Source organism: Notechis scutatus, chromosome 2 (genome assembly GCF_049901735.1).
Source record: "Notechis scutatus isolate UNSWTSFEM ecotype Mainland chromosome 2, rNotScu1.2, whole genome shotgun sequence".
Classification (NCBI taxonomy): domain Eukaryota; kingdom Metazoa; phylum Chordata; class Lepidosauria; order Squamata; family Elapidae; genus Notechis; species Notechis scutatus.
In genome coordinates this window covers 146,611,831-146,635,539 of record NC_142010.1, presented here as the reverse complement: position 1 = coordinate 146,635,539, position 23,709 = coordinate 146,611,831, and the positions used below count along the sequence as shown (strand labels likewise).

At 44.1% G+C, this 23,709-nt stretch overlaps 1 protein-coding gene across 8 annotated transcripts in view; it reads left to right on the top strand.

Moving 5' to 3' along the window:
• The window catches only part of HDAC7 (histone deacetylase 7), a 225,132-nt gene that overhangs the window by 185,487 nt on the left and 15,936 nt on the right, over positions 1-23,709 (top strand). For all 8 annotated transcript variants that reach the window (XM_087956542.1, XM_026673867.2, XM_087956541.1 and 5 more), the window contains 8 exons: positions 3,488-3,716; positions 6,806-6,939; positions 11,300-11,420; positions 12,665-12,714; positions 15,669-15,776; positions 20,219-20,274; positions 22,310-22,397; positions 23,216-23,335. In XM_087956542.1, coding sequence (XP_087812668.1) covers positions 3,488-3,716; positions 6,806-6,939; positions 11,300-11,420; positions 12,665-12,714; positions 15,669-15,776; positions 20,219-20,274; positions 22,310-22,397; positions 23,216-23,335 — 906 coding nt within the window. The remainder of the gene's footprint in view (positions 1-3,487; positions 3,717-6,805; positions 6,940-11,299; positions 11,421-12,664; positions 12,715-15,668; positions 15,777-20,218; positions 20,275-22,309; positions 22,398-23,215; positions 23,336-23,709) is intronic.

The following is a 23,709-nucleotide window of genomic DNA, read 5'->3' as shown; positions in this document are numbered from 1 at the left end:
TGGAAGAGTGTGTATGCGAACAAAGATGAAGGCTGCTTGGTTCTTGCTCCTGGCATCAAGCGGTTTGTCTTTCCTGCAGGGTTGGGAGCCTACAACAATGGTGCGAAAATGTACTTTTTTGTGTGTGTGAGTGCACCAATGGTGGTAATTCTACCGTTTCGGCCAAGCCGGTAGCAGCGATGAGCAGCGGAGACTGAACAGTTCTCTCCACCGCTCTGCTGTTGGCTCCCATACTCACCTTTATCCTCTGAATTTGAAGCGCAGCTGCTTTGCGCGGCCTAGCAGAGTGCCGCGTGGCAGCTGCTTGAAGCAACCGGGAGAGTGCAGGCTTGCAGGAGGGAGTGAGTTAGAACGCCTCTGCGCCTGCGCAAAGTGCGCGTTTTGGCACACGCATGCAGGCAAAGTGTGTGCACGCGCGCAAAGCACGCCCACCAAGCCATGCCCACCGAACTGGTGGTAAAACTATTTGAATCCCACCGCTGGAGTGCGCACACAGACCCATCGATGCAGCTACTCTTGAACTCTAGTGAACGGGATGGAGTTAAATTTCTCTCTTTCCCAAAGAAAGATGCTCCTTTCATTTCCGTGTTTTTCTCAGAAATACCTGAGGATAAAATAAACAGGAGGCCATTTGATCTCCTGTGTCGTAACAGTTTCCCATTCAACAGACTAGATTTCCACATCAAAACATCTGTGCAGCGATTATGCCAATGATGTAATAATACCCATGATGTCATTTCTGGCCATGTGTTGTATATACCTTTTGCATAATGACGTCACATAGATTTAACTGTCTCATTTAACAGCTCTTGGCAAATAACAGACATGCCCTCCCTACAATAGAAAAGTGGTTTATTAATGGCAATCCTAAATGTGTTTCTTAGAGAAGCAGGAACATAAATCAGAAGGTAGGTAGTGTGTCTAATTTCCGAGCAGATATAACAAAGACTGTTCCTCTCTCATCATTATGCTCTCTCTCGGCTGGGAGGGTGATTGCTTTCTCCTTCTCCCTCTCCCTTCCACACAAGCGCACACAACAATAAGACAATTGTATGAATTGGGCTTCTGATATTGGCACCACTTAGATATGTTCTTCCAGCAGCCTTTGTTAGCCTTAGGCTCCACTCTGTAATTCCCTAGCAAGCCTGACCCATGATCATCCCTGATCCCATTTCCCCAAAGCCAGGGAAGGCTGTCCTAGAGCTTCATAGACTGGATTAGAAGCACCCTTTCATTTTCAGTGTCTGCGCCAGGAAAGGATTCTAAAATCTTCTCTTGGTTTTCCTAGAAAGCTTCTGAGCTTATCTAGCTGCTTTCTCTGGTCCCTGGCACAGAGCAACCCTTCTTCCTCTTCTTTTCTCTCTCGTCCCAAAGGTGCTTTTTTTTTCCCCAAGAGGCAACTGGTCTTTCTGGTTTTTCTTTGAAGACGTTTCGATTCTCATCCAAGACGCTTCTTCAGCCCCTTTGGGACTACCCTGACCTGGATGACTGAGAATCTCCATAGATATTTTCTCTCCCATCTAGTTCTGTGGCTGTGGTTATGTGTTTGCCACCCAAATGCACTAGAGGGCGCCAGCCGCTAAGCCAAGCCAGTGCAGAAGCCTTCCTTTTAGTTATAGAATAGAATAGAATAGAATAGAATAGAATAGAATAGAATAGAATAGAATAGAATACTTTATTGGCCAAGTGTAGTTGGACCCACAAGGAATTTGTCTTGGTGTAAATACTCTCAGTATACATAAAAGAAGAGATACATTCATCAAGAGTCACGAATCATAAGGTACGACACTTAATGACAGTCATAGGGTACAATCAACAATCAAATCATACTAGGAAACAGTCAATATAAATCGTAAGGATACAAATGACAAAGTTACAGTCATACAGTCACAAGTGGGAGGGGATGGGTGATTAGGAGTGATGACAAGATTAACAGTAACAGTAGTGCAGACTTTGTAATAGTTGAACAGGGTTGAGGGAATTATTTGTTTAGCAGAGGGATGGCTTTCAGGAAAAAAAACTGTTCTTGTGTCTAATTGTTCTGGTGTGCAATACTCTATAGCAGGGGTGGGCAAACTACGGCCCGGGGCCACATCCGGCCCATTGGTCTGTCCAATCCGCCCGCCCCTGAAAAAAATCGCTGGGCGTGGCATATTGCCCTGCGCCGCGTGGCCCCCAAAGCTGCAAAACAGTGCGGAGCGCTCTTGGGGTAGGAAAGAAAAGAAGAACTTTGCAAAGGCCTCGGCTGGGAGTTCGAAATCACCTTCGAGTGCGACCTCTCCGAAGGTGAGTCCCCGCCGATCCCCTTTTTTTCCCGGGGCTTCCAGGCTTAAACTTTGCAAAGGCAAAGTTTGCAGGCGGAGCGTCTTCCGGCCGAGGAGCGGAAAGGGTTCCGCCCGGTGGGCGGGAAGGCAGGCTGCTTGGAGCCACCTAAAGCTAGGCCGCTGCTGGTGGAGACTTGCCCTGCCTTGGTGCCCCGTTTCCCGCTCGGCGGTCCTGCTCAGGCGGCACTTTAAAAGCCTGCTCCCAGCACCTGAGCAACTTCCAAGCAACTTGCGGCTTCCTTTTTCCTCGCGGGCGCTGCGCCTGGCCCTGAGCCGTGCGGCGGAGGGAAACTCGAGCACCGCCGGTCGCCTCCTCCAAGCAGCTCGCCCGCCCACCGGGCGGAACCCTTCCCGCTCCTCGGCGGGAAGATGCTCCCGCCTGAAACTTTGCCTGTGCAAAGTTTAAGCCTGAAGCCCCGGAAACCCGAGCAACTTCCCAGCAACTTTCGGCTTCCTTTTAACTTGCGGCGCCGCGCCTGGCCCCAAGCAGCGGGCGGAGGGGAAGCCCGGCGGGTGGGCGGGCTGCTTGGAGGAGGCGACCGGCGGTGCTCCAGCAGCAGCAACAGGCAGTTCCGCCCGGCTCCACTCAGGTGTCCAGCTGGGGATGTCAGAAGTTGCTACTGCCGGCGCAGCTCCACGCGGCTCCAGTCCCGCGTTGCTTTGGGAAGGAGAAGGCAAAACCAGGAGCCGCTGAGCCTGAGCCTCTGGTGCCGCTGCTGCCGTTGCAAAGCACCGCCGCGACTCTTTGCCTTTCCCTTCCCGAGGCAACACGGGACTGGAGCCGCGCGGAGCCGCGCCGGCAGTAGCAACTCCTGACTCAGGGGGACTCCGAGGGGGGGAAGGAGGAGAAGAGGGGGAAGGGGGCGATTCCCAAAAATCTTGTGCTGACCCGGCCCGTCTGTCAAATTTTAAAAGTCAATGTGGCCCCCAAGCCAAAAAGTTTGCCCACCCCTGCTCTATAGTGTCATTTTGAGGGAAGGAGTTGAAATAGTTTATGTCCGGGATGTGAGGGGTCTGTAAATATTTTCACAGCCCTCTTTTTGACTCGTGCAGTATACAGGTCCTCGATTGAAGTCAGGTTGGTAGTAATTGTTTTTTCTTTTAGTGGAAGCGACGGGCACTAAGACTCCCCCACGTGACCAAACTCTTAATTCCATCCACAGGCACATTATGTCTGGGAACAGCAACAACGTATGCAACAGCAACAGCTCCTCCGAAGGCAGCCTGCTGACTCGTTGCTGACCCCAGCCGCACGGGGAAGCCATCGGCCCCTCTCTCGAGCCCATTCCTCACCCGCTCCAGCCACCGCCTGTCTACCTAGCCAGGACACATCTTCCAAGGTCATCCCACTTCCAGTGCCAGAACAGCCCATCAAACCGCGCTTCACCACAGGTAACACGCCAAATTTTCCCTTGATTTGGTGTAGATAGTTGTTTGTTTATTTGTTCAATTGTATACAACTGCCCAAAACACACAACTCAAGGTGACATCCCCTGAAATATATATTTATGCTTCTCATTGTCTTTGACAATGGATGTTGTCTTTGACTGAAGCAGTGGGTAGCACTTAACTGAACTTGGGCAAAAGTTCTCCAAAAAGTTAACCTGAATTGGACCTGATGAATATTAAGGTAGAAGGAAATCCAAGGGCGATAGGGTGAAACTGAAATAAAAACCAGACATCTTGCAAGAAAGGAGTGACAAGCTACTTCTATACTATTGTCAATAAAACTGGAAACGATCACATGACTAGAGGGAAGATTTTGCCTTTAGTGTTGTACCTACTGTAACAGTTGACATGCAACTCCAGCCAGCAAGTTATTTTCTCCACCCTCTTCTTCTTCCATCAAATATGGAACATCATCATCTGTGACATGTAATTCTCACTACTGGCTTGCAACCCATGGTTTGTAGCACAATGTGAACTTGATTGTGGCTTGCTGAACAAACCACAGTTAAAACTAAAAATGGCTTATTATGATACATGATCTGGGGCCATGCTTGGATTCTCTTCCCTCTTCACCTTCCTCTATCCCTAACTAGACTTAGAATAACTTTACTGTCACTTGGAATGTACACTAATTGGCATATATTAAAATGAAGTTGCATACAGTTCTCAAAGGGTCACCACCACCTCCAGTATACACTACATAAACATAACTAAATACATACATACATACAAAATTATGCATATACCCTTATATAAATATATGAACGGAGAAACAATTACTGTCTGCTCCTGACCAGGAAAGTCCTCAACTTACAAATGTTCATTTAGTGACAGTTCAGAATTATAACGAAAAAAATGCGACTAACCACCAGTTACAACCATCCTCACAATCATGTGATCAACATTTGGGCACTTGGCCACAACAGTAGCAGTGTGTGTGTGTGTGTGTCATCTGATCACCACATAAAACTTCCTAGCTGGCTTCCCACAAGCAAAGTCCACGGGGGAAGCCGGATTCACTTAACGACCGTATGATTCACTTAACAACTGCTGTGATTTGCTTAACAACTATGGCAAAAAAAAGATTGTAAAAGTGAGTGCGACTCACTTAGCAGGCACCTTGCTTAGCAATGGAAACTCTGCTCCCGACTGGTTGTAAATCGAGGACTGCTTGTGTTGCCAGGACATCTGTCCATTAGACATCCAAACTTTAATATGGGGCTGCAGTCATGTGATTTTTTGCCAAGAGGAAAAGAGCCCCTCCCCTCTGCCAGGCTAAGAAAGCCAACATTACAGAGATCTTTCTGCCTGCCATTCATCCATTAGCCTCAACCAAATCTATTTCTTCATCTCTTAGAGCAGGTTTTGAATAGATACATCATAGAAGACATTCCTATGTCTATTTTGCATTGGTGTCATACTTTAGACTATGTCAATATATTCCCATGTTTCTCGACTTTGACAATTTTCAAGTGTGTGGACTTCAACTCCCAGAATTTTCAAGCTAGTTGGCTGGGGAATTCTGGGAGTCGAAGTTCATACACCTTAAAGTGTACAGGTGAGAAACACAAATACATACTACTTGATAAAATGCTGCTTTGGATGCCACTGTTTTATTGAAATGTTGAGTTTGTATTGTACTGATTTAAAAAAAAAAACCTGAATTGCGTGGCACCAAGAAAAATACTTCACATGAAACATTTAACGAAAAATATAAAGCTTGATATGTAATATAAAGAAGTACGACGTCTTAACTAAAACCCCGTTTAAAATTGTGCATAATACAGTTTCACCCTGGATTATATCTCAGTGGATGTCTGATTTTTATGTTGTGAATACTTTTGTAATTTTGTTTTAAAAACAAAACTTCTTCTACATAAAAGATGTATACATTACGGAAAGATACACTAAACCTGTCCTCTTGCATAAGCTAGCAGGATTTGCCAACACTCCAGAAGATAGGTTTAAGATACGGAAGGATCTTGACAGACTTGAACATTGGGCGCTATCTAACAAAATGAAATTCTATGGTGAAAAAAGTAAGATTCTACATTTAGGCAAGAAAAACCAAATGCACAGTTATAGTACAAGTGATACCTGGCTCAATAGTAGTAACTGTGAGAGGGATCTTGACGTCCTAGTGGACAATCACTTAAATATGAGTCAGCAGTGTACTGCAGCTGCTAAAAAGGCCAACGCAGTTCTAGGCTGCATTAACAGAGGGACAGAATCAAGATCACGTGAAGTGTTAATACCACTTTATAGTGCCTTGGTAAGGCCACACTTGGAATACTGCATCCAGTTTGGTCACCATATTGTAAAAAAGATGTTGAGACTCTGGAAAGAGTATAGGGAAAAGCAACAAAGATTATTAGGGGACTGGAGGGTAAAACATATGGAGAACGCTTGCCGGAACTGGGTATGTCTAGTCTAATGAAAAGAAGGACTAGGGGAGACACGATAGCAGTCTTCCAATATCTCAGGGACTGCCACAAAGAAGAGGGAGTCAAGATATTCTCCAAAGCACCTCAAGGCAGGACAAGAAGCAACCTAGAACTAAAGAGAAATTTCCTGAATTAATTAATCACTGGGACAACTTGCCTTCAGAAGTTGTGAATGCTCCAACACTGGAAGTTTAGGGCAAAATTGGGCAACCATTTGTCTGAAATGGTAACTTCCTACCCAAACAGGGGGTTGGACTAGAAGGACCTCCAAGGTCCCTTCCAACTCTGTTGTCCTGTCACTCTCTTATCATTTTTTTATTACAGTGATAATCATCCCATTCATATCCTAGAACTTTTAAGAGGCATATTCTCAGGGATTAAGAAAAAAGATCTTCACCCCAAAAGCGTCCATCTGCAGAAAATTTATTCCAAAAGAAAAGACTTCACAAGTCACAACTTCTCACCTCCAAGCTGTCTTTTGTCCTAGAAAGATGATTCCAAGGGGGTGATTCAATCTTCAGGTTTAAACTAACAGTCGAGACTCCAGCTTTGTGAATGACTTGGGTGCCCCTTTTCCTGCTTTTTTAGGCATCGTCTATGACTCTGTCATGCTGAAACATCAATGCTCATGTGGAGACAACAGCAACCATCCTGAGCATGCAGGCCGAATCCAGAGCATCTGGTCTCGCCTGCAGGAACGTGGCCTACGCAACCAGTGTGAGGTAGGGGGCAGTGCAAGCCAGACGTGAATACCGAACAATCCTCTACTCTCCCAACCTGATTTAGCTACACAATCTGCAAGACAAGTATTCGTTAGCTTTTCAATAAGTCTATGCATATTTTTTTTTACTAATGGCTAATTTGGTGGTGGTTGTTTTTCATCTACATTTCTACTTGGAAAGTGGTGATGGTGGGCTTTTGTTGTTGTTTATAAAAACAAATTTTGGGCAACTTTTTTTTTTTTAAAAGAAAACTAAATGGCATCTCCTGCCACCGGTAGTTTAGCTTCAGTTAATTTCTACAGCAATGTGGGCTAGAAACATATTTGAATCTAAATGTACAATTTTTCATGGTTTTGCCCACTCTCAGAACTGTTGCCTTTCTATTACAGGATGAGAGACGACAGATGTTTGCCACTTTGAGTGATTTATAAAAATAGTAAAAGGGGGATATAAATAAATAATGCGGTGGCTCAGTGGCTAAGACACTGAGCTTGTCGATCAGAAAGGTCGGCAGTTTGGCGGTTCGAATCCCTAGCACCATGTAACGGAGTGAACTCTCGTTACTTGTCCCAGTTTCCGTCAACCTAGCAGTTCGAAAGGAAGTAGAAAAATAGGGACCACTTTGGAAGATAACAGCGTTCCCTGCGCCTTTGGTATTTAGTCATGCTGGCCACCTGACCGCGGAGATGTCTTTGGACAGTGCTGGCTCTTCGGCTTTATAATGGAGATGAGCACCTCTCCCTAGAGCCGGAAACGATTAGCATGTATGTGCGAGGGGAACCTTTATCTTTACCTAAATAAATAAATAAATGAAAGAGGTACTGTGGCTTTCTAAAACATTCAAAATTCTGAGTAGCTATTCAATAGCAGCACTCTCTCTTGACCTTACAGGTCAAGAGTTGACCTTATAGAGGAAAGATTGCTAAAGAAGCAATCCAGACAGTCCTTGATTTACTACCACAATTGGGACTGGAAAAATCTATCATTAAGTGATGGAGACATTAAGCAAGACATTACATGATAGCTATTTTGCAAGCTTCCCTGCTGGCTTCCTTATTGTCTTTGCTTGTCAGAAGCCAGTTGGGAAGGTCACAAATGACAATCATGTGACCCTGGTCATGAATCTATACTGATTGCCAAGTGTCTGATGACCAGGGGGACACTGCAACAGTGGTAAATCTGAGGACCAATCCTAAGTCACTGCTTTCAGCATTGCGGAACTTAGAACAGTCACTCACTAAATGGATGGTCATAAATTGAGGACTAGATACATTTAAATTACTGTGCAGTATTAAACTAAAAGAGGAGTTGATTCAAAGTTGCATACGATTAGGAGTGAAATATTATTTGTAAGCATACTTCTTCCCTATGATTTCATGTAGTTTTATTAGATTGTGTAATAATCAGGGCAGATCAATTCACTGTAAGACAAGGACTCTTCACTAATGGTTATGGACCTCAATCTCTCACGTCCTTCATTGCAGATTGGTAGACAGATATTTTTGAATTACCCAGTCCAGGGCTAAGAGAGGGAGGTGATTTATTATATGAATATTTGAATGAACTGATTTTTATTGGGCATTGTATTTTGTAGATAGAGCAATGCTTCATCTGCAGACAAAACAGATGGCAATAGTTAATTCTCTGGTGTGAAAAAACACTTCACTGTTGATTTTTGCACATCAGGCCCCTATAAAATACACAGGAGGTGGCCTATTTATTATTTCTGGTCAATCGGCTGCTCTCCAGATTAACTCCCTCCCTCATCCCATTCCTCCAAATACCTGCTTAATTATATTTTGGTGACGATGGTAGTTTTTTTGTGCCCCTAATTTCTAAGCTCCTGAAGAAAATGGGAAAAACATAAACCAGTTTTTTTTTTTCCTGTTTAAAGGAGAGGAAGTTTTTTTTCTTGATGTTGTATTAAAAAAAAAAAAAAAAAACAGGTTGGAAAACCATATCTTCTATTTTCCATCTTCCAAGCCATTTAAGAGTGGAGTTAGAGCAGAAAAAGAAAATTGGGGAAGTCAAAAATAGGACAACCTTCTTTGATCTCCTCCATGTGGTTTTTGACCGCAATGCCCTGAAGACCCATTGCTTGGAATTCTGAGTTTTGCAGTCCCGATACATTTGGGGTGGGAAGTGGGGGCTCTAGATTGGAAGAACCAAAGGTGAATAGAACTTTTCTCTGGAGGCACCCAAACCCATTTAAAAGGCAATACCTTTGTGTTCCCATACTAAAGCAACACTTACTTAGCCACAACTCTTTGCAAACCCCTCTCCTTACAGCCCTCCCCCCCACCATCTTCTTTCCAGCCAATGATTAAAAGAATGGATATTTCCATAGTTTATTCACTGATGTACACATAAAAAACCACTATTAGTTTCTCAGATAATTCAAAAGCATTTGATGGATTGAGCGGCAAGCAGGTTCCATAAATTCTAGACAGGTTTTATGAAGATGCCTATATTGCAGATGCCCGACAGATGTGCATCTCACCAGAAACATTCACACATCTCAAAACAATTATGGACAGGTCGTTTCTTTTAAAACTCTTCAATCCCCATATAGCTTGAATCAGAGATTTAGCTTTTTCTTCCCTCTGCTTCTTTCTTTTACTTAATACCTGCAAAGTAAGCATGGATTCTCTTTTTATCTCTAGCATTTGTTCCCAAAGATTAACTAGGTGGACTATGCACATTCATTGTGGGTGGATAGAATGCTCCCAGGCAACAGCAGTGTGCTTCTACGCACACATACGCATAATACACATGGAAACGAACACCCCAAAGATCCAGAAGATTGTTCCAAACATGATAATGTCTTCAGGGATGAAATAGAGGGAAGGGGAGAAAAACCAGAATTATTCCATCAGCCCATTGGGTGTGGGACCAGTTTGGAGAAATCTTTTAGCATAATGGTTGCGTACAACCTGTTTGTGATGACCCAGGGTGTGGCACAAAGGCAACACAGTCAGATAAGCAATCACCAACTTTGCCCCCAATGTCCAGATGACCCTCTGAGTGGAGAAAAATTCTCCCCGGAACAGCCTTTGACTGCAGAAAATTAAAAGTCCAAAACATGAGCAACGCAAATTGTAACTTAAAGTCCAAACAAGCCAAACTGAAGTAATTAGTTTAGCAGGGCAGGAGCAAGAATTTCAGACTTGAAGGCATGGCAAAACTCTCACGGTTGGGAAGACGCCAGGAACACAGATAAGCCACAACAACACTGAATAAAGTCACATTTGCTCCCAGCAGCCTGCTCCATGCAGCCTGTCTTTCTTATCAACTGTCTTCCCAGCTGTGGCTAATGAAGGGAATCAGGGCCCTTTCCTCTCCTGTAAGCCTCGCAAACCATGTTACCCTCTTCTCCGTTCCTCCCTGTGTGTCCTAGGATGAAGAGGCGGTGGGCCTGGTTCTTCCTCTGAACTTCCTCTCCCTTGTTCTATCTCTTCCCTGCTCTGCCCAGCCGGACTTTGCCCTTCCCCAGTCTCCTCCACTGCCAACAGAGCCATACTCCCACTCCCTGTCAGCTGTCTGGGTTCCTCCTCGGATTCAGACTCAGCATGACAGGGGCATGACACTGTTTCAGTCATGCTGCTTTGGGAAAATTTCTCCATAGAGTACAGGTAGTCCTCAACTTATGACCACAACTGAGTCCAAAATTTATCTTGTTAAGTGGAATGTTTGTTAAGTGAGTCTACCCCAGTTTACGACCTTTCTTGCCACAGTTGTTAACTGAATCCCTGCAATTGTTAATCTAGTAACATGGTGGTTAAGTGAATCTGGTTTCCCCATGGACTCTGCTTGTCGGAAGGTCGCAAAAGGGGATAACATGATCCAAGGACAATGCAACCATCATAAGTATGAGTCAATTGCCAAGCATATGAATTTTGATCCCGTGAGTATGGGGATGCAATGGTCATAAGTGTGAAAAACAGTCATCGGTCACTTTTTTCAGTGCCGTTGTAACTTTGGGCGGTCACTAAATGAACTGTTGTAAGTAGAGGACTACCTGTATACATGCCATGAGTCAGAGCCATCTGATTAGACTTTGTCCATTCTTAAGAGAGGGGCCCTGCACCCACTACCTTAAATGGTTGCCTCCTTTCAGGATGTGCCTCCTCCTTTAAGCAAGGCAAGGAGAGCCTCAATTCTTGGAAAGACCAGAATGCTGCAGCTGGCTTTGAAGCACCAGCTGATAAGCTAAATCCTACCATAGAAATATTTTCTTTTTCTCAGAGCCTCGCTGTTTTCTCCCCAGCATTTCACCTGGCTTCCTGGAATATCCGCAGAAGCCCGTTGCTTTTTTCTGCTTATTTTTTGTGATGTGAACCAACCCTTGTTTTTCTGCTAGTGCCTTCGAGGACGCAAAGCCACGTTGGAGGAGCTTCAGTCCGTTCACACTGAGCGTCACGTGCTGTTGTACGGCACCAACCCCCTCAGTCGCCTGAAGCTGGACAATGGCAAACTGGCAGGTAAGAGGCAATGTAATGTCTCCCTTCATCCATGGATTGAAGTTGAGGGGAGCCAAAAAGGACTCTCTTCATCTCTGGAGCGAAAATGTGCCAGGAGCCTCTTGCAATCTCTCTGTGTTTGGTGTCTCTTATAAATATGCTCCATTTCATAAACACCTTCCTAGGATTAATGACTGAGATCTAGTCACTGTTGTGCCAGGGAGAAGAAATGGGAGATCTAGGGTGTTACAAATGAACAAAGTCTTCAGCTATGCTGCACGCTTCTTGCATCATTTGTTTGCTGTTTTATTTCACTTATATCCAACCTTGCTTCTAGGGAGCTCCAAGTGGCATAAGAAGACAGCAATCATTTCTCCTTTATATCCTCAAAAATAATATGGTGACCCTGCCATAAGTCAGCCAGGGTCTTCCTGTAGTGCTTGAATGACGGCTTCTCCAGTCCAACCATCTTAAATACTGTCCCAAGCCCAAGGTCATTTTTGCAAGAGGGGACTACTCCACAGAGCATCCCATGAGAAGATTCTGTTTGATGCATGATAGGAAACATATACGTATTTTAAATAAACGATAAATTAAACAAGAGGGACCCCCTCATCTCTCTCTCTCTCTCTCTCTCTCTCTCTCTCTCTGTCTGATTTTTGTATATGCAAAATATCTCTTCAATTACAAGCAGAGCATTCTGCTTCAGATTTACCATACCTTTTCTATCGCATGTGCATATCTATCCATAAATATGTGTACCAACAGTGTTTCCCTATTTCTACTCTACCCCAAAGTGGGAAGAATGTCCATATGATAATAGCATGCCCAATTCATTTGAAACTGACTTTAACCCTAAGAAGTCTGCCTCAAAGAGCCATGGTGGCATAGTGGTTAGAGTGCAATATCGCAGGCTAATTCTGCCGACTGCCAGCAGTTCAATCCTGACCGACTCAAAGTTGACTCAGCCTCCCATCCTTCTGAGATCGGTAAAAGGAGGATTGTTGGAGGCAATGTGCTGATGTTGTAAGCTGCTTAGAGGGGGCTTTAAAGCACTGTGAAGCAGTATATAACTCTAAGTGCTATTGCTATGAAGATACAAAACGTTGTCCAATTTGCCTCTTCACAGAACTAAAATTACTAAAGTTCCTTTGAATGTATTCTCTCCCTTTTCATATGGTTTGTGTCTAGCGCTGTGATAGGCCAACTATCTGACTCTCATATACTTGATTATAACCCCGTTGCCTTCTCTTGCTTTCTTGCAGGGATCCTGTCCCAGCGGATGTTTGTCATGCTGCCCTGTGGTGGAGTTGGGGTAAGCATCTTCTTCAGTAGGCTGGATGGTTTCCATCAAAGGTTCCTTCCCATACCTTGTTTCCCATCACCGCAGGCCGAAGTTGGTTTGCGCCAAGTGGATTTCCAGGAAACAAAGGAGGCACCCCCACTGGAACGCACAGGGGTGGAAGGGAGAGAGTTGGAAAGTTTTAGGTCCAAAAAGAGTTGCGGATGATTGGTCTGCCTATTGCTTACTGGCATAACCTAGCATCTAAAATGAGCTTAGAGAATGTGATCCATTTCATGTCCCGTGAGCACAAGGTATGGATCAGAACATGAGGCAAATCTGAGATTCAATAAGAGGGTGGAACGCTATTTCTACATAGATCTTTGTCACTCAGGCCACAGGGGTCGAGGAATGCCTACCTCTCTCCTTAAAGTGTTTTTTTTTTAATCAGCACTCCTTTTCCAGACTTTCTAATCTGGTTCTGTGGGTGGTCTATTATGCTTTTTTTGTCTTGTGAAGAAGGTTTAAGGATTAAGGGGACAAGCCAAAAGTGAGAGATTCATACCTATCACTTCCACAGCAAGATTGCTGCTTACCCCAACATGCTACTCAATTCTCTCACATCTGGGAGCATCAGTAAAGGGCATCGGTTCTCCAAGAAACTGGAACAGGGATTCCAGTAAACAGTCCCACCCACTTGCTCAGTTTCAGAATGTTAAAGTCAAAATATTCCTAGATTGGAACAGCAAAATACTGTTCACTGGAATCCCTTTTCCAGCAACTTCTGTTGATGGGCAAGGGACGTTTCACGAAGCCCATTGACCAAAGGTCCATCCACAGACCTCCAAATCTGTTTGGACTAGGATCCCCAATATATTAAAAAAAGAACCAGGTAAATTAGAGGCTGTTTGAAGGCCAACATCATCAAAAGGCTACAGTTGTCTCTATTAAATTTCACCATACTGTTCCTCAGGTTATTGTGAAGTCACTGAGTCATATGTGAAACCCACCAGGGTTCTCTGTGTAGGTGTAACAAGATCTGGCTGTCATATCACATACCATGTGATGGCCAATGAATTCTTCTCAAATGTTTTTTGGGGGGAAATCTTGGTAAAATGTACACACAGCAAACAAATATATTTGGCCCATCCTAGCTGTTTTTTTTCCACCTTTCTTCAGTGTGTCCTTTTCTCCAGCCCATACACTGTCCTCTATATCTATATTGTTCATAAGAAAATGATTTGTATTTGAGTAAATACAGGTAGTCCTCAATTTACAATGGTTCGTTTAGTGACCGTTCAAAGTTACAACGGCACTGAAGAAAGTGACTTATGGCCATTTTTCACACTTAACGACCCTTGCAGCATTGCCATGGTTCAGGTGATCAAAATTCAAATGCTTAGCAACTAGCCCATATTTATGACGGTTGCGGGGTCACATGGATCCCCTTTTGCGACCTTCTGATGAGTAAAATCAATGGGGAGGCCAGATTCACTTAACAGCCGTGGGACTAACTGAACGATGGCAGTGATTCACTTCCCAACTGTGGCAAGAAAGGTCGTAAAATGGAGCAAAATGGAGTGTCTCGCTTAGCAACAGAAATGTTGGGCTCCATTTTGGTCGTAAGTTGAGGACTATCTGTAAAGAGCTTGCATACAGTCGTAGCATTTGAAGGGGACGATGATACCACTGACGCTATTTCTCGACATAGTAAATTAGATGTTCAAGAGTTCTTGGCTAGAACTCTATGATGATTTGCGGCGTTAAGACGCATTTTGTGCGAAGAGCCTTTCACCCAGTGAGCTCTGCCTACAGTCTGATGGTGTAACCCAGACCTTGGCTGTCTCTATTTAGCAAGAATAGTGCTCTGTACTGCTGGGATGATGACGGTCTATTATTGCACCCCTTCTATATCTTATCCCACTTCCATTCTGGTGTTCAGACCCAGCCTTGTTCAGAGGACTTCCTGAGAAGGGTTGGGGGAATAGGGTTAGGTTGGAGGAAATCTCCCTGGCCCCTCCTTCTCTCTGTCTCTCATGTCCCTCCCTCTGGGCTCTCTGCCACGTTCACTTTCGTTCATCACCTTCTTGCGTGCCTTTTTTTTCTCTCTCTCACTCTCTTTTTTCCAGGATGCTGCCTCCCCGACCATCCCTCTTCTCCTTCTCTTAACCTTTTGCTCCCTTTCTCTTGCTCTCTGTTCCTTCTTCCTTCCTTCCCCACCCCACCCCTTTCCTTTGTCCTTACTGACGGGGCTTGGATCTTCTCTTCCCCCCTCCTTTGCACCCGGAGAGAAAGAGAGGGAGAGGGAGTGCGCGCCTGGAGCACTAAGGCAGAAGGCAGGCTCTGCTCACACATGGAGTTGATCAGAAGAGAATCTCTGAGGTTTTCCGGCTCTTACTTTGCCGATGACGTGATCCTGATCAAACCAAGATGTTTGTTTTTGAAAAAAAAAAAAATCAAATAGAATCAAGAAGGTAAAAACAATGGGTTCTTCCTGCCCCCAACTTTTTGCAACTAACACTAGAGGGGGAATGTGTTGGGAAAGCTCTCCTGCATGTTGGTGTCGATGGAACTTGTGGGAGCTCAGCGAAAGCTGAAGAACTGGGGATGGGGTTGTTGTCTAGCCAGGCTGTTGTTGTGGTTCATGAATGGGCATGTGTTGCATGCCAAAAGCCGAACTCTTCTGATTTGCCCTCAAAAGAGAGGATGTCCATTTCACAAAGCTGCCTTTGACCCTTGATTTGATCAGAGAGGCCTAAAAAGAGCTCCTCTCTGAAGAAAGGTCTCCTTGGTCCAAAACTAGTGATGGTGTCCAAGCAGCTTTCCCACTGGTTTTCTCCTACCCCATCTCCTGGGAGGTTGTACGTGTTTTTGTGTGCGTATACCATTAGTCTATCCCGTGGGCTTATTTGTTGCTGGGTGTAGAAATGTAACCCCAGGGCCCTTTCTGTCGATTGAACTCTTCTTTGTCTCCTACTGGGTTCCAGGTGGATAGTGACACCATTTGGAACGAGCTGCACTCCAGCAATGCTGCGCGGTGGGCAGCTGGCAGCGTGACTGAGCTGGCCTTCAAAGTGGCCAGTCGACAGCTTAAGGTAAGAGCCCCGGTGGGGACAGCAAGATAGATGGGGAGTGCCCCTCCACCCACCTTTTGGGTTTCTAAGGCAAAAGAGCATGCGATGATCTCAAAGGGCTTCCCAGAATGTATTTTTGCAGAGATAAAAACACATAGGGGAAAAGAGTTGCACAAACTACCCATCCACGCCTGTCCATTCTACTTCTCTCTCTTTTTCAAGGATGTTTTTGGTGTTTGAGTACATGCACGCCTTCAAGTTAGTGTTGAGGTCCCTGCAGTTTTCTTGGCAAGATTTCAGAAGCGGTTTGCCATTGTCTACTTCCCAGGCTTAAAGAGCGTGACTGGCCCAAAATCACCAAGCTAGATTTATGCCTAGGGTGGGACTAGAACTCATAGTCTCTTGATTTCTAGCCTGATGCCTTAAGCATTACATCCAGTTGGCTGTCTCTTACAAAAATTGTTTTCCATCACACACTTTCTGGTTTCAGAGTTTGGGTGGACTATCCTCAGCACCTGACCTTACGGGGCAATTGCTGGTATCTCAGCAGGACCTTCCATCGATGATGGTCAAGAAATTAAAAAGTGCCCAAATCTCCCAACCTCACCTACACATTATCCTTAGAGGGTATTGCAAAAGTTGAGGTGTTGTATAGAAATAAATATACTTTCCATTAATTATTCTGACAAGGATAATCAGAGTCCTCCCCCTGGCCCTAAACTGACTTCAACTTGTTATAGTACAGAACAGTTGTCCATATATCCGAAGAAGGAGCAGGTGTTTCTAGTCCTCTTCTGATTAATGTAAATTTCTGTTAAAAACTTGCTCAAAACTGGATCCTCCAGTGAAGTCACAACTGCAGCTGGTTAAGCAGAAGAACCTTCTGTGGTGACTCCAAGGCTTTGGCAATGGCTTCAAGGAGATGTAGCAATGGTCTTTGTTGTTGGGCTTTCAAGGGAACAAACACTCAATTATATTCACAGGCATTTGGCAGCCAAACCTGGGAATGTGTTTTAATTGAAACTTACCCATTTCGGTTGTGAGGCTGAACTGAGAGAGAACGAAAAGGAAGGCATTCCCGTTTTCTCAGACCTGCTTTCAGCTTTTATTCTCATATTCTTCCCTGATATAATTGTTCCTTCCTTCATAGAGGAATTCCATTCCAATCAGGAAATATAACATGATTGTGTTGATGTCATGGAGTGGTATAGCTAATCAGGTTTGACAAGTAATGACATCTCAGAGTGTAAACAAAGCTGTTTTAATTAGAAGTAGTAAAATAAAGGCCCCTACGAAACAGCTCAGTTGTTCTCACCCTGTACGATGGATCATATTATGACTCTTCAAAGACAAAATATTGCTGAAAAGAGAATACCTTTTATAGTACTTGCAAATATCTGTAGTTTTTAATGTATCAGAACATTGCAACTTTTAATAACACAGATTGTTTTCAATTTCTTTTCTTCAATTATATACTTTAATGGAATGGGACACAGTGGGGTTTTTTACTATTTTTGAAAAGGACCTTAAGCTTAAAAAAAAGGCAAGCAAAATAATACAACTTTAAATTACGTCAGTGATATTTTGCCAAAATATGAAAAACGTAATAATTATTAAACAGAAAATCTTAAATGAGAAAAAAATAGCAGGTGAGAAAACAGTATCTTAGCTAGCCTGTCATTTAATGGTTCATTCCAAGCAAGTTTGCTGCTCTTATGTTTTAGGGAAATCAGTGGGACTTGAATTCATCTTGGCTAAATTTTCATATTGCATTCATTGGAAAATGTATCTTTCTTGCTCTAGATTTAATCTAAACTTTTTTTCCATATCTTAAACATTTAATATGTAACTGTATTAATATTACTATTAATTACTACTACTACTACTAATTACTATTACTACTATGCATGAAATTTCACATATAGTTGTAAATTGATGGAGTGTTTTCTGTCATCTAAACAGGAAGGAGCTATTCTCACACACTTCCCCCCCCTCCCCCAGGTCCCCCAGTACCTTAAAATCTTGTCTGGATTTTGGGAGTGCTTCATTTAGCAACCATTTGCAATTACAACTGGGGTGAAAAAAATAACTTTATGACAAATCCTTACACTTCCAGGTCTGTAAAGCAAAAGGAAAGCCAAAGTAAGATCATCAGCAGTCACGGTGTCACTTAGTGACTGTTGTGCTTAATGACAGAGCCACTAACAAGGACAGTCATTATAGGGGGAAGGTTGCAGGAAAGAGGATAAGTGGTGGTTAACCTTTTTGGGTTCCTGTGCCAAAAATTGTGCACACGCTTGCACATTCATGCTCGCGTGCCAGTACCCAGAAGGCAATGCGCGCCCCCCGCCCCCTATGCATGCTCCCCCCACCGCCCCCTTACCTGCACTGTACCTCACAGCTGATTTTGGGGGGTTTGAGGCCTTTTTTGGCCTCCCAAAGGCTTGAGGAAGGCTTCTGCAGGCTTTGTAGGCCGAAAACAAGCCCTGTTTTGTCACTTCCGGTATTTTCGGAAAAACAGGAAGTGATGAAATGGGGCTAATTTTCGGCCTACAAAGCCTGCAGAAGCCTTCCTCAAGCCTTTGGGAGGCCAAAAAAGGCCTCAAACCCCCCAAAATCAGTTGTGAGGCGTGCACGTGCGCAGTGAGGTAAGTTTTCCTGCAGCTGTGCATGCCACCTGTGGCACGTGTGCCATAGGTTCACCATCATGGGGATAGAAGGAGAAAATCACATCAAGTACATACAACATTAGATCTAGCCCAGGGTGTCAAACTCAAGGCCCATGGGCCAGATCCCGCCCATGGGGTACTTCGATCTGGCCCGCAGGGCCACCAGGAAAAAGTGAAGGATCACCCTGCAGTGTCTCTGCCAGTGAAAATGGAGCTCAGTAGGGCCTCTTGCAACCCTCCCGAGTTCTGTTTTCACTAGCAGAGGGTTGCAGGAGTCAACCCTCACAGCTGAAAACAGAGCTCGAGAGCCCGTTTTCGCTGGCAGAGCAGTCGAGCCACCACAGGCGCCCCCGACACAAGTGACATTGAACTGGTCACGCCCCACCCCGAGGTCAAAAAGAACCCTGATGCAGTCCTCAATGAAATCGAGTTTGACACCCTTAATCTAGCCCATTTGAATTATTGCTTGAAAAAGAGATTCAGATTTTGAACAGTCATGATTTACCCTGTAACATTTCAAAATAGAAAGCATTGAATTGCCATGCCTTTCCAACAGATAAAATGTTGGGGATCCAACCACACTTAAGCACTTCCATGTCTCATTGGTTTGTTTACATTTTTTTCCTACTAACATTTAAAGGATTGAACCAGAGGAGCAATCACATCATATCATATGATTTCTGAACACGGCTGACCATTGGATTGTAATAAATGCCTTTGTAAGCCATTCTGAGCACTTCTGAGAAAGAGAATTCTGAGAAACCGATAGTCAAAATCGGTAGATCTTTTTGCCCTTAACAGAACAAACATATGCTCTGATTACGTTAGGCCCATAACATGCAGTCTTGTAACAGGAAGTAACATAACCACATCTTAATAAGAAAATCCAATTAAAGGATGAAAAAGCCCAAACAGAAGAACAAACCACTAAGGGGAACAGCCTATTACTCACCTTTCAGCCAAAAAAACTGAGATATGATTCAAATAAATGCAGCTTTACCCAACGCTCCACCCCACCTTACCGTAACTGATCCAGTTACAGCAACATCTCCAACCTTTCCTTTCAGAGGATTGGCGAAGCGGGGAGGGGGGAGATGGGAAAGGTCTGCGTAAGCACGGTCACCCACCACTCACACAAATGGAGTTGTGTGTGCGTTTATCCGTCATTTGCACAGCCCAGTTCTGAAAGCACCACAGCTGGGTGGTTAGGGACTCCTGAATTACAGTAAGGCCTGCTCTGGCTGCTTTTTTTTTTTTCATTTCTACAAAACCTTTATTTTCAAGCACCATGCATACATGTTGTCCTCGACTTACGACCACCATTGAGCCCATCACATTGATCTTGTTAAGCGAGAAACTCGTTAAGTGAGTTTTGACCCGTGTTAGCGATTTTTCTTTCCCCTGCCACTTTTGTTCCGCGAATCACTGCCATTATTGAACATGATTAACCCGGTTGTTAAGGGAATCCGGTTTCCTCCGTCGACTTTGCATGTCAGAAGATTGCAAAGGGGGGGGAATCATGTGACCTTGGGGCCCTGCAACCGTCATAAATACGAGCCAGATGACAAGCATCCCGTATTTTATTCACGTGACCGTGAGGATGTTGCAACGGGCATAAGGGTGGTGGTGGGGGAATGGTCATCAGTTACTTTTTTCCACTGCTGCTGCAACTTCAAACGGTCACTCAACAAACTGTTGTAAGTCGAGGATTATCTGTACCGATCAGGACGACAGTATTAACTGTGCTTTTTTTCCCTTTCTTTTCTTTCTTTTTTTAAAAAAAATATCTTACAGAACGGCTTCGCCGTTGTACGACCTCCAGGACACCACGCTGATCCCTCCACGGCAATGTAAGGAGAATCACCTCTGTGTCGTCTCTCTTCTGAGCCACCGCTTATCTTGCTGGTAGACACAAGCCCCTTAGAGCAGGGGTCTCCAACTTTAGCAACTTTAAGACTTGTGGACGTCAAGTCCCCAAATTCCTCAGCCAGTTGCTAAGTTGCTGTGGTTGGAGACCCCTGCCTTAGAGTCCTTCAAAGCCTCTGCTGTCAGTGTTCCACTCTCTCTGTGACATCAGAGGCACAGTTGGAACCCCTGGGGCATTGGGTGTGGTCTTGCCAATGGTCAAGGTGGCGGGAAAGTTGTGGAATGCAGTCATGGGTACATCAGATGCAGCCCTGGATTTATGCTGGGTATACCTTAGATCTGATTAAGCAAGGTGATGAGAGGGAGCTGAGTTCCATCCATCAGAGTCAGGCACCGATAAAGAGCAAAAAAAGAGGAGAAGAAGATGCAGAAAGCGGGAGACCATGAGTTCTAGCCCTGCTTTAAGGCACTTATTCATCTGGGTGAGCTTGGGCTAGTGACTCTCTTTAAGCAGCAGGCAAGGGCAAGCCACTTGCAAACAGTCTTGCTAAGAAAACTGCAGGGAGTTGCCCAGGGAATTGCCAAGAGTCAACACTGGCTCAAAGGCACGCGCGCACACACATATACATACAAAATGGGAGGGCAGGACTCCAGTCGCACAACTATGACAGCTATCTTGATGCTTTTTATCCCCTCTCATAAGATGCCACTGGTAATACTTAGCTTTTGGGGGGGGGGGGAGTTTCTGTTTTGATCTGGAAGCAGCTGCTTTTACCTACAAAGGAAGAGCAATTGCTTCCAGAATAAGAAGCATATCCAGATTTTTCCCCCTCTTTTTTTGTTGAAATGACTAGATTTAAAACTTTCTGTCTAAGCTAGAACAACCAAGGATAATTTCTTATTTCTATTCCTCTGAGCAGAAAAAAAACCCCAAAAACAAATAATAAAGCTAGCATGCCTTTTTTAATTTTCTGGATCACAATAGAAGTCAAGACAAAGAGAAGCAGCCCGCCATCCTCCAGATGTTTTGTCCTAAACTTCACATAATCCCTCTGCCATTGTCCAAATAGTTGGAAGTGAGGCTTGTATCAAAACATTGAGATTTCAAAGTCTTATAGGCCAGCTTGCCTGGCCCACTTCCAGGTTATTCCATCCTATCTTTCCTTATTTCCTTTATTTGTTCTTTCTTTTTTCTCTCCATTCTTTAGCTAGCCAGTATTGTGTTTGTTCGCTTTGAGCAGTTGAGTACGGATTCCTATTTTCTCCCCAAAAATGCAATGGAGCCTGCTTATACTTCCTTATTCATAATTGGGGCAACTTTGACTTCCCACTAATTTACACTGTACAAATGAGTTCACTACATTATTAGCATTCAGGATGACGAGTTGCTTGTTTTATTTTATTTCATTTGTTTATGTTTGGGGGGGCGGTTTGGGTTTGGTTTGGACCCATCTCACTATTGATCAACTCTGGGCAGCTGATCTTCTTTATAGAAAAAGTAATTAAGATGTGTGTGGCTGGGTTTCAATAAATTTGTGAAAGTATTCCAACCAAAGCAACGCACCTAAAAGCTTCATCTGCCCTATCTGAGCAGAGCTGACCCATTCCACACGCAACATTGGACCCTTTCCGATGTTACCATTTCAAAGTAGTGAATGTGATATTGAAGAAAGAGGCCGTTTGCAGAATATTTCCAACTGAGTCTTGACCTCAAGTTTTTGGCAAGTCTCCTCCAGCCAAAATGTGTGTCCTTGTAATTCTAAGCCCTAATGCAGCACACAAGTGGAAGAATGCAGCAAATGGCCCCTTCGTTGTGTTAACACCTGGCCCCCTGTGATCTCCGCAGGACTTAGGAAATGAGCCCCTCTTGCCCATGCTGTAAGATAGGTCTTTGCACGAGGAAAGGTTGGATTACTTCGGGGAGGCTGGCATGTACCAGTTGGACAAGATGACCCATAAATACATTTACTGTCCATTTTGGTAGTTCACTAGCTTCTTGTTCTCCTTGTTTCTTGGCAGGGGTTTCTGTTTCTTCAATTCGGTGGCAATTGCAGCCAGGCAGCTCCAGCAAAAAGGAAAAATTGGCAAGATATTGATAGTCGACTGGGTGAGTTCCTCTTCTCACTTATCAGACAAAATATTTCTTGTTATTCCTTTGGAAATGGGGGAGGGGGGGGAAACTATCACCAACCTGGTGTTCTTTTGATTCACTATCCTACAAGCCTCATAATCCCCTTCGCCAAGCTGGTTGACTGAAAGTGACGGGGGTCATATTCCTGCATTAGCTGAGTTTGCCAGTACACTAGACCTGGCAAAAAGGGAATTGGGGAGTTGCCACGTTGTGGCAGGAATTACGTTACTATTATAGGTCGTGTGCTTGCATACAAGATATTACATGAACTCATCAATTGTGTTTTGCCAACTTGGGTTTAATGTGTGTGAATTTGACCGATTGGAGGGCACAACACTGGAATAAGGCTATAGTAGGATGTAAAATAGAAGAGCACTGGCAGCTAATGGCCATATGTGTACCAACTTACAGGCTTAATGTCTATGGAGATTCTCAGTCATCTAGGTGATGCTTGTCCCAAAGTTATTTTTTTCCAAAAGGCAATGGACTTTTTTGTTTTTCTTTGAAGACATTTTGCTTCTCATCCAAGAAGCTTCTTCGGTTCCTGATTTCTCTTTGAAGATGTTTTGCTTCTCATCCAAGAAGCTTCTTCAGCTCTGTTTTTCTTTGAAGACGTGTTGCTTCTCATTCACTTTGAAGACGTTTCACTTCAGCTCAGCACCAGGAGTTGAAGAAGCTTCTTGGATGAGAAGCAAAACGTCTTCAAAGAAAAACAAGAAAGTCCAGTTGCCTCTTGAAAAAGCACCTTAGGGACAACTTACAGGCTTCTTACCTTCTCTCTTCCTCCCCTTCAGGATGTTCACCATGGTAATGGGACACAGCAAGTTTTCTACAGAGATCCAAATGTCCTCTACCTGTCCTTGCATCGCTATGATGATGGCAACTTCTTCCCTGGTAGCGGAGCAGCTGATGAGGTGATCTCAGGTTTCCCTAAATCATCTTGGTTTCCCTAAATCAAAATATTATTGATACGGTACAAGAAAAGGGAAACACCAAATTTCAGACCAATGTAATTGTTGGTAAATTTTGACCTTGCAAACTTAGTAGCATATCTCAAACCACTTGAACCAACTGCTAGATCAGGAACTGTTGTGTGTCAGGAATGTGTCTCCCCTCCCAAACCTCACATCTCTGTAGGATAATGCAACTCTTTGCGAAATGCTCCTGTTCAAAGGTGATTTTTTTTCCATGCACGGTTTTTAAAAATTGTTTATTTTACTGCCTGTCTATCTTGCCTTTTCCGCCTTGCAACGGATGTGGGAATTTCAATCATTCTGTCCCCGTCAGA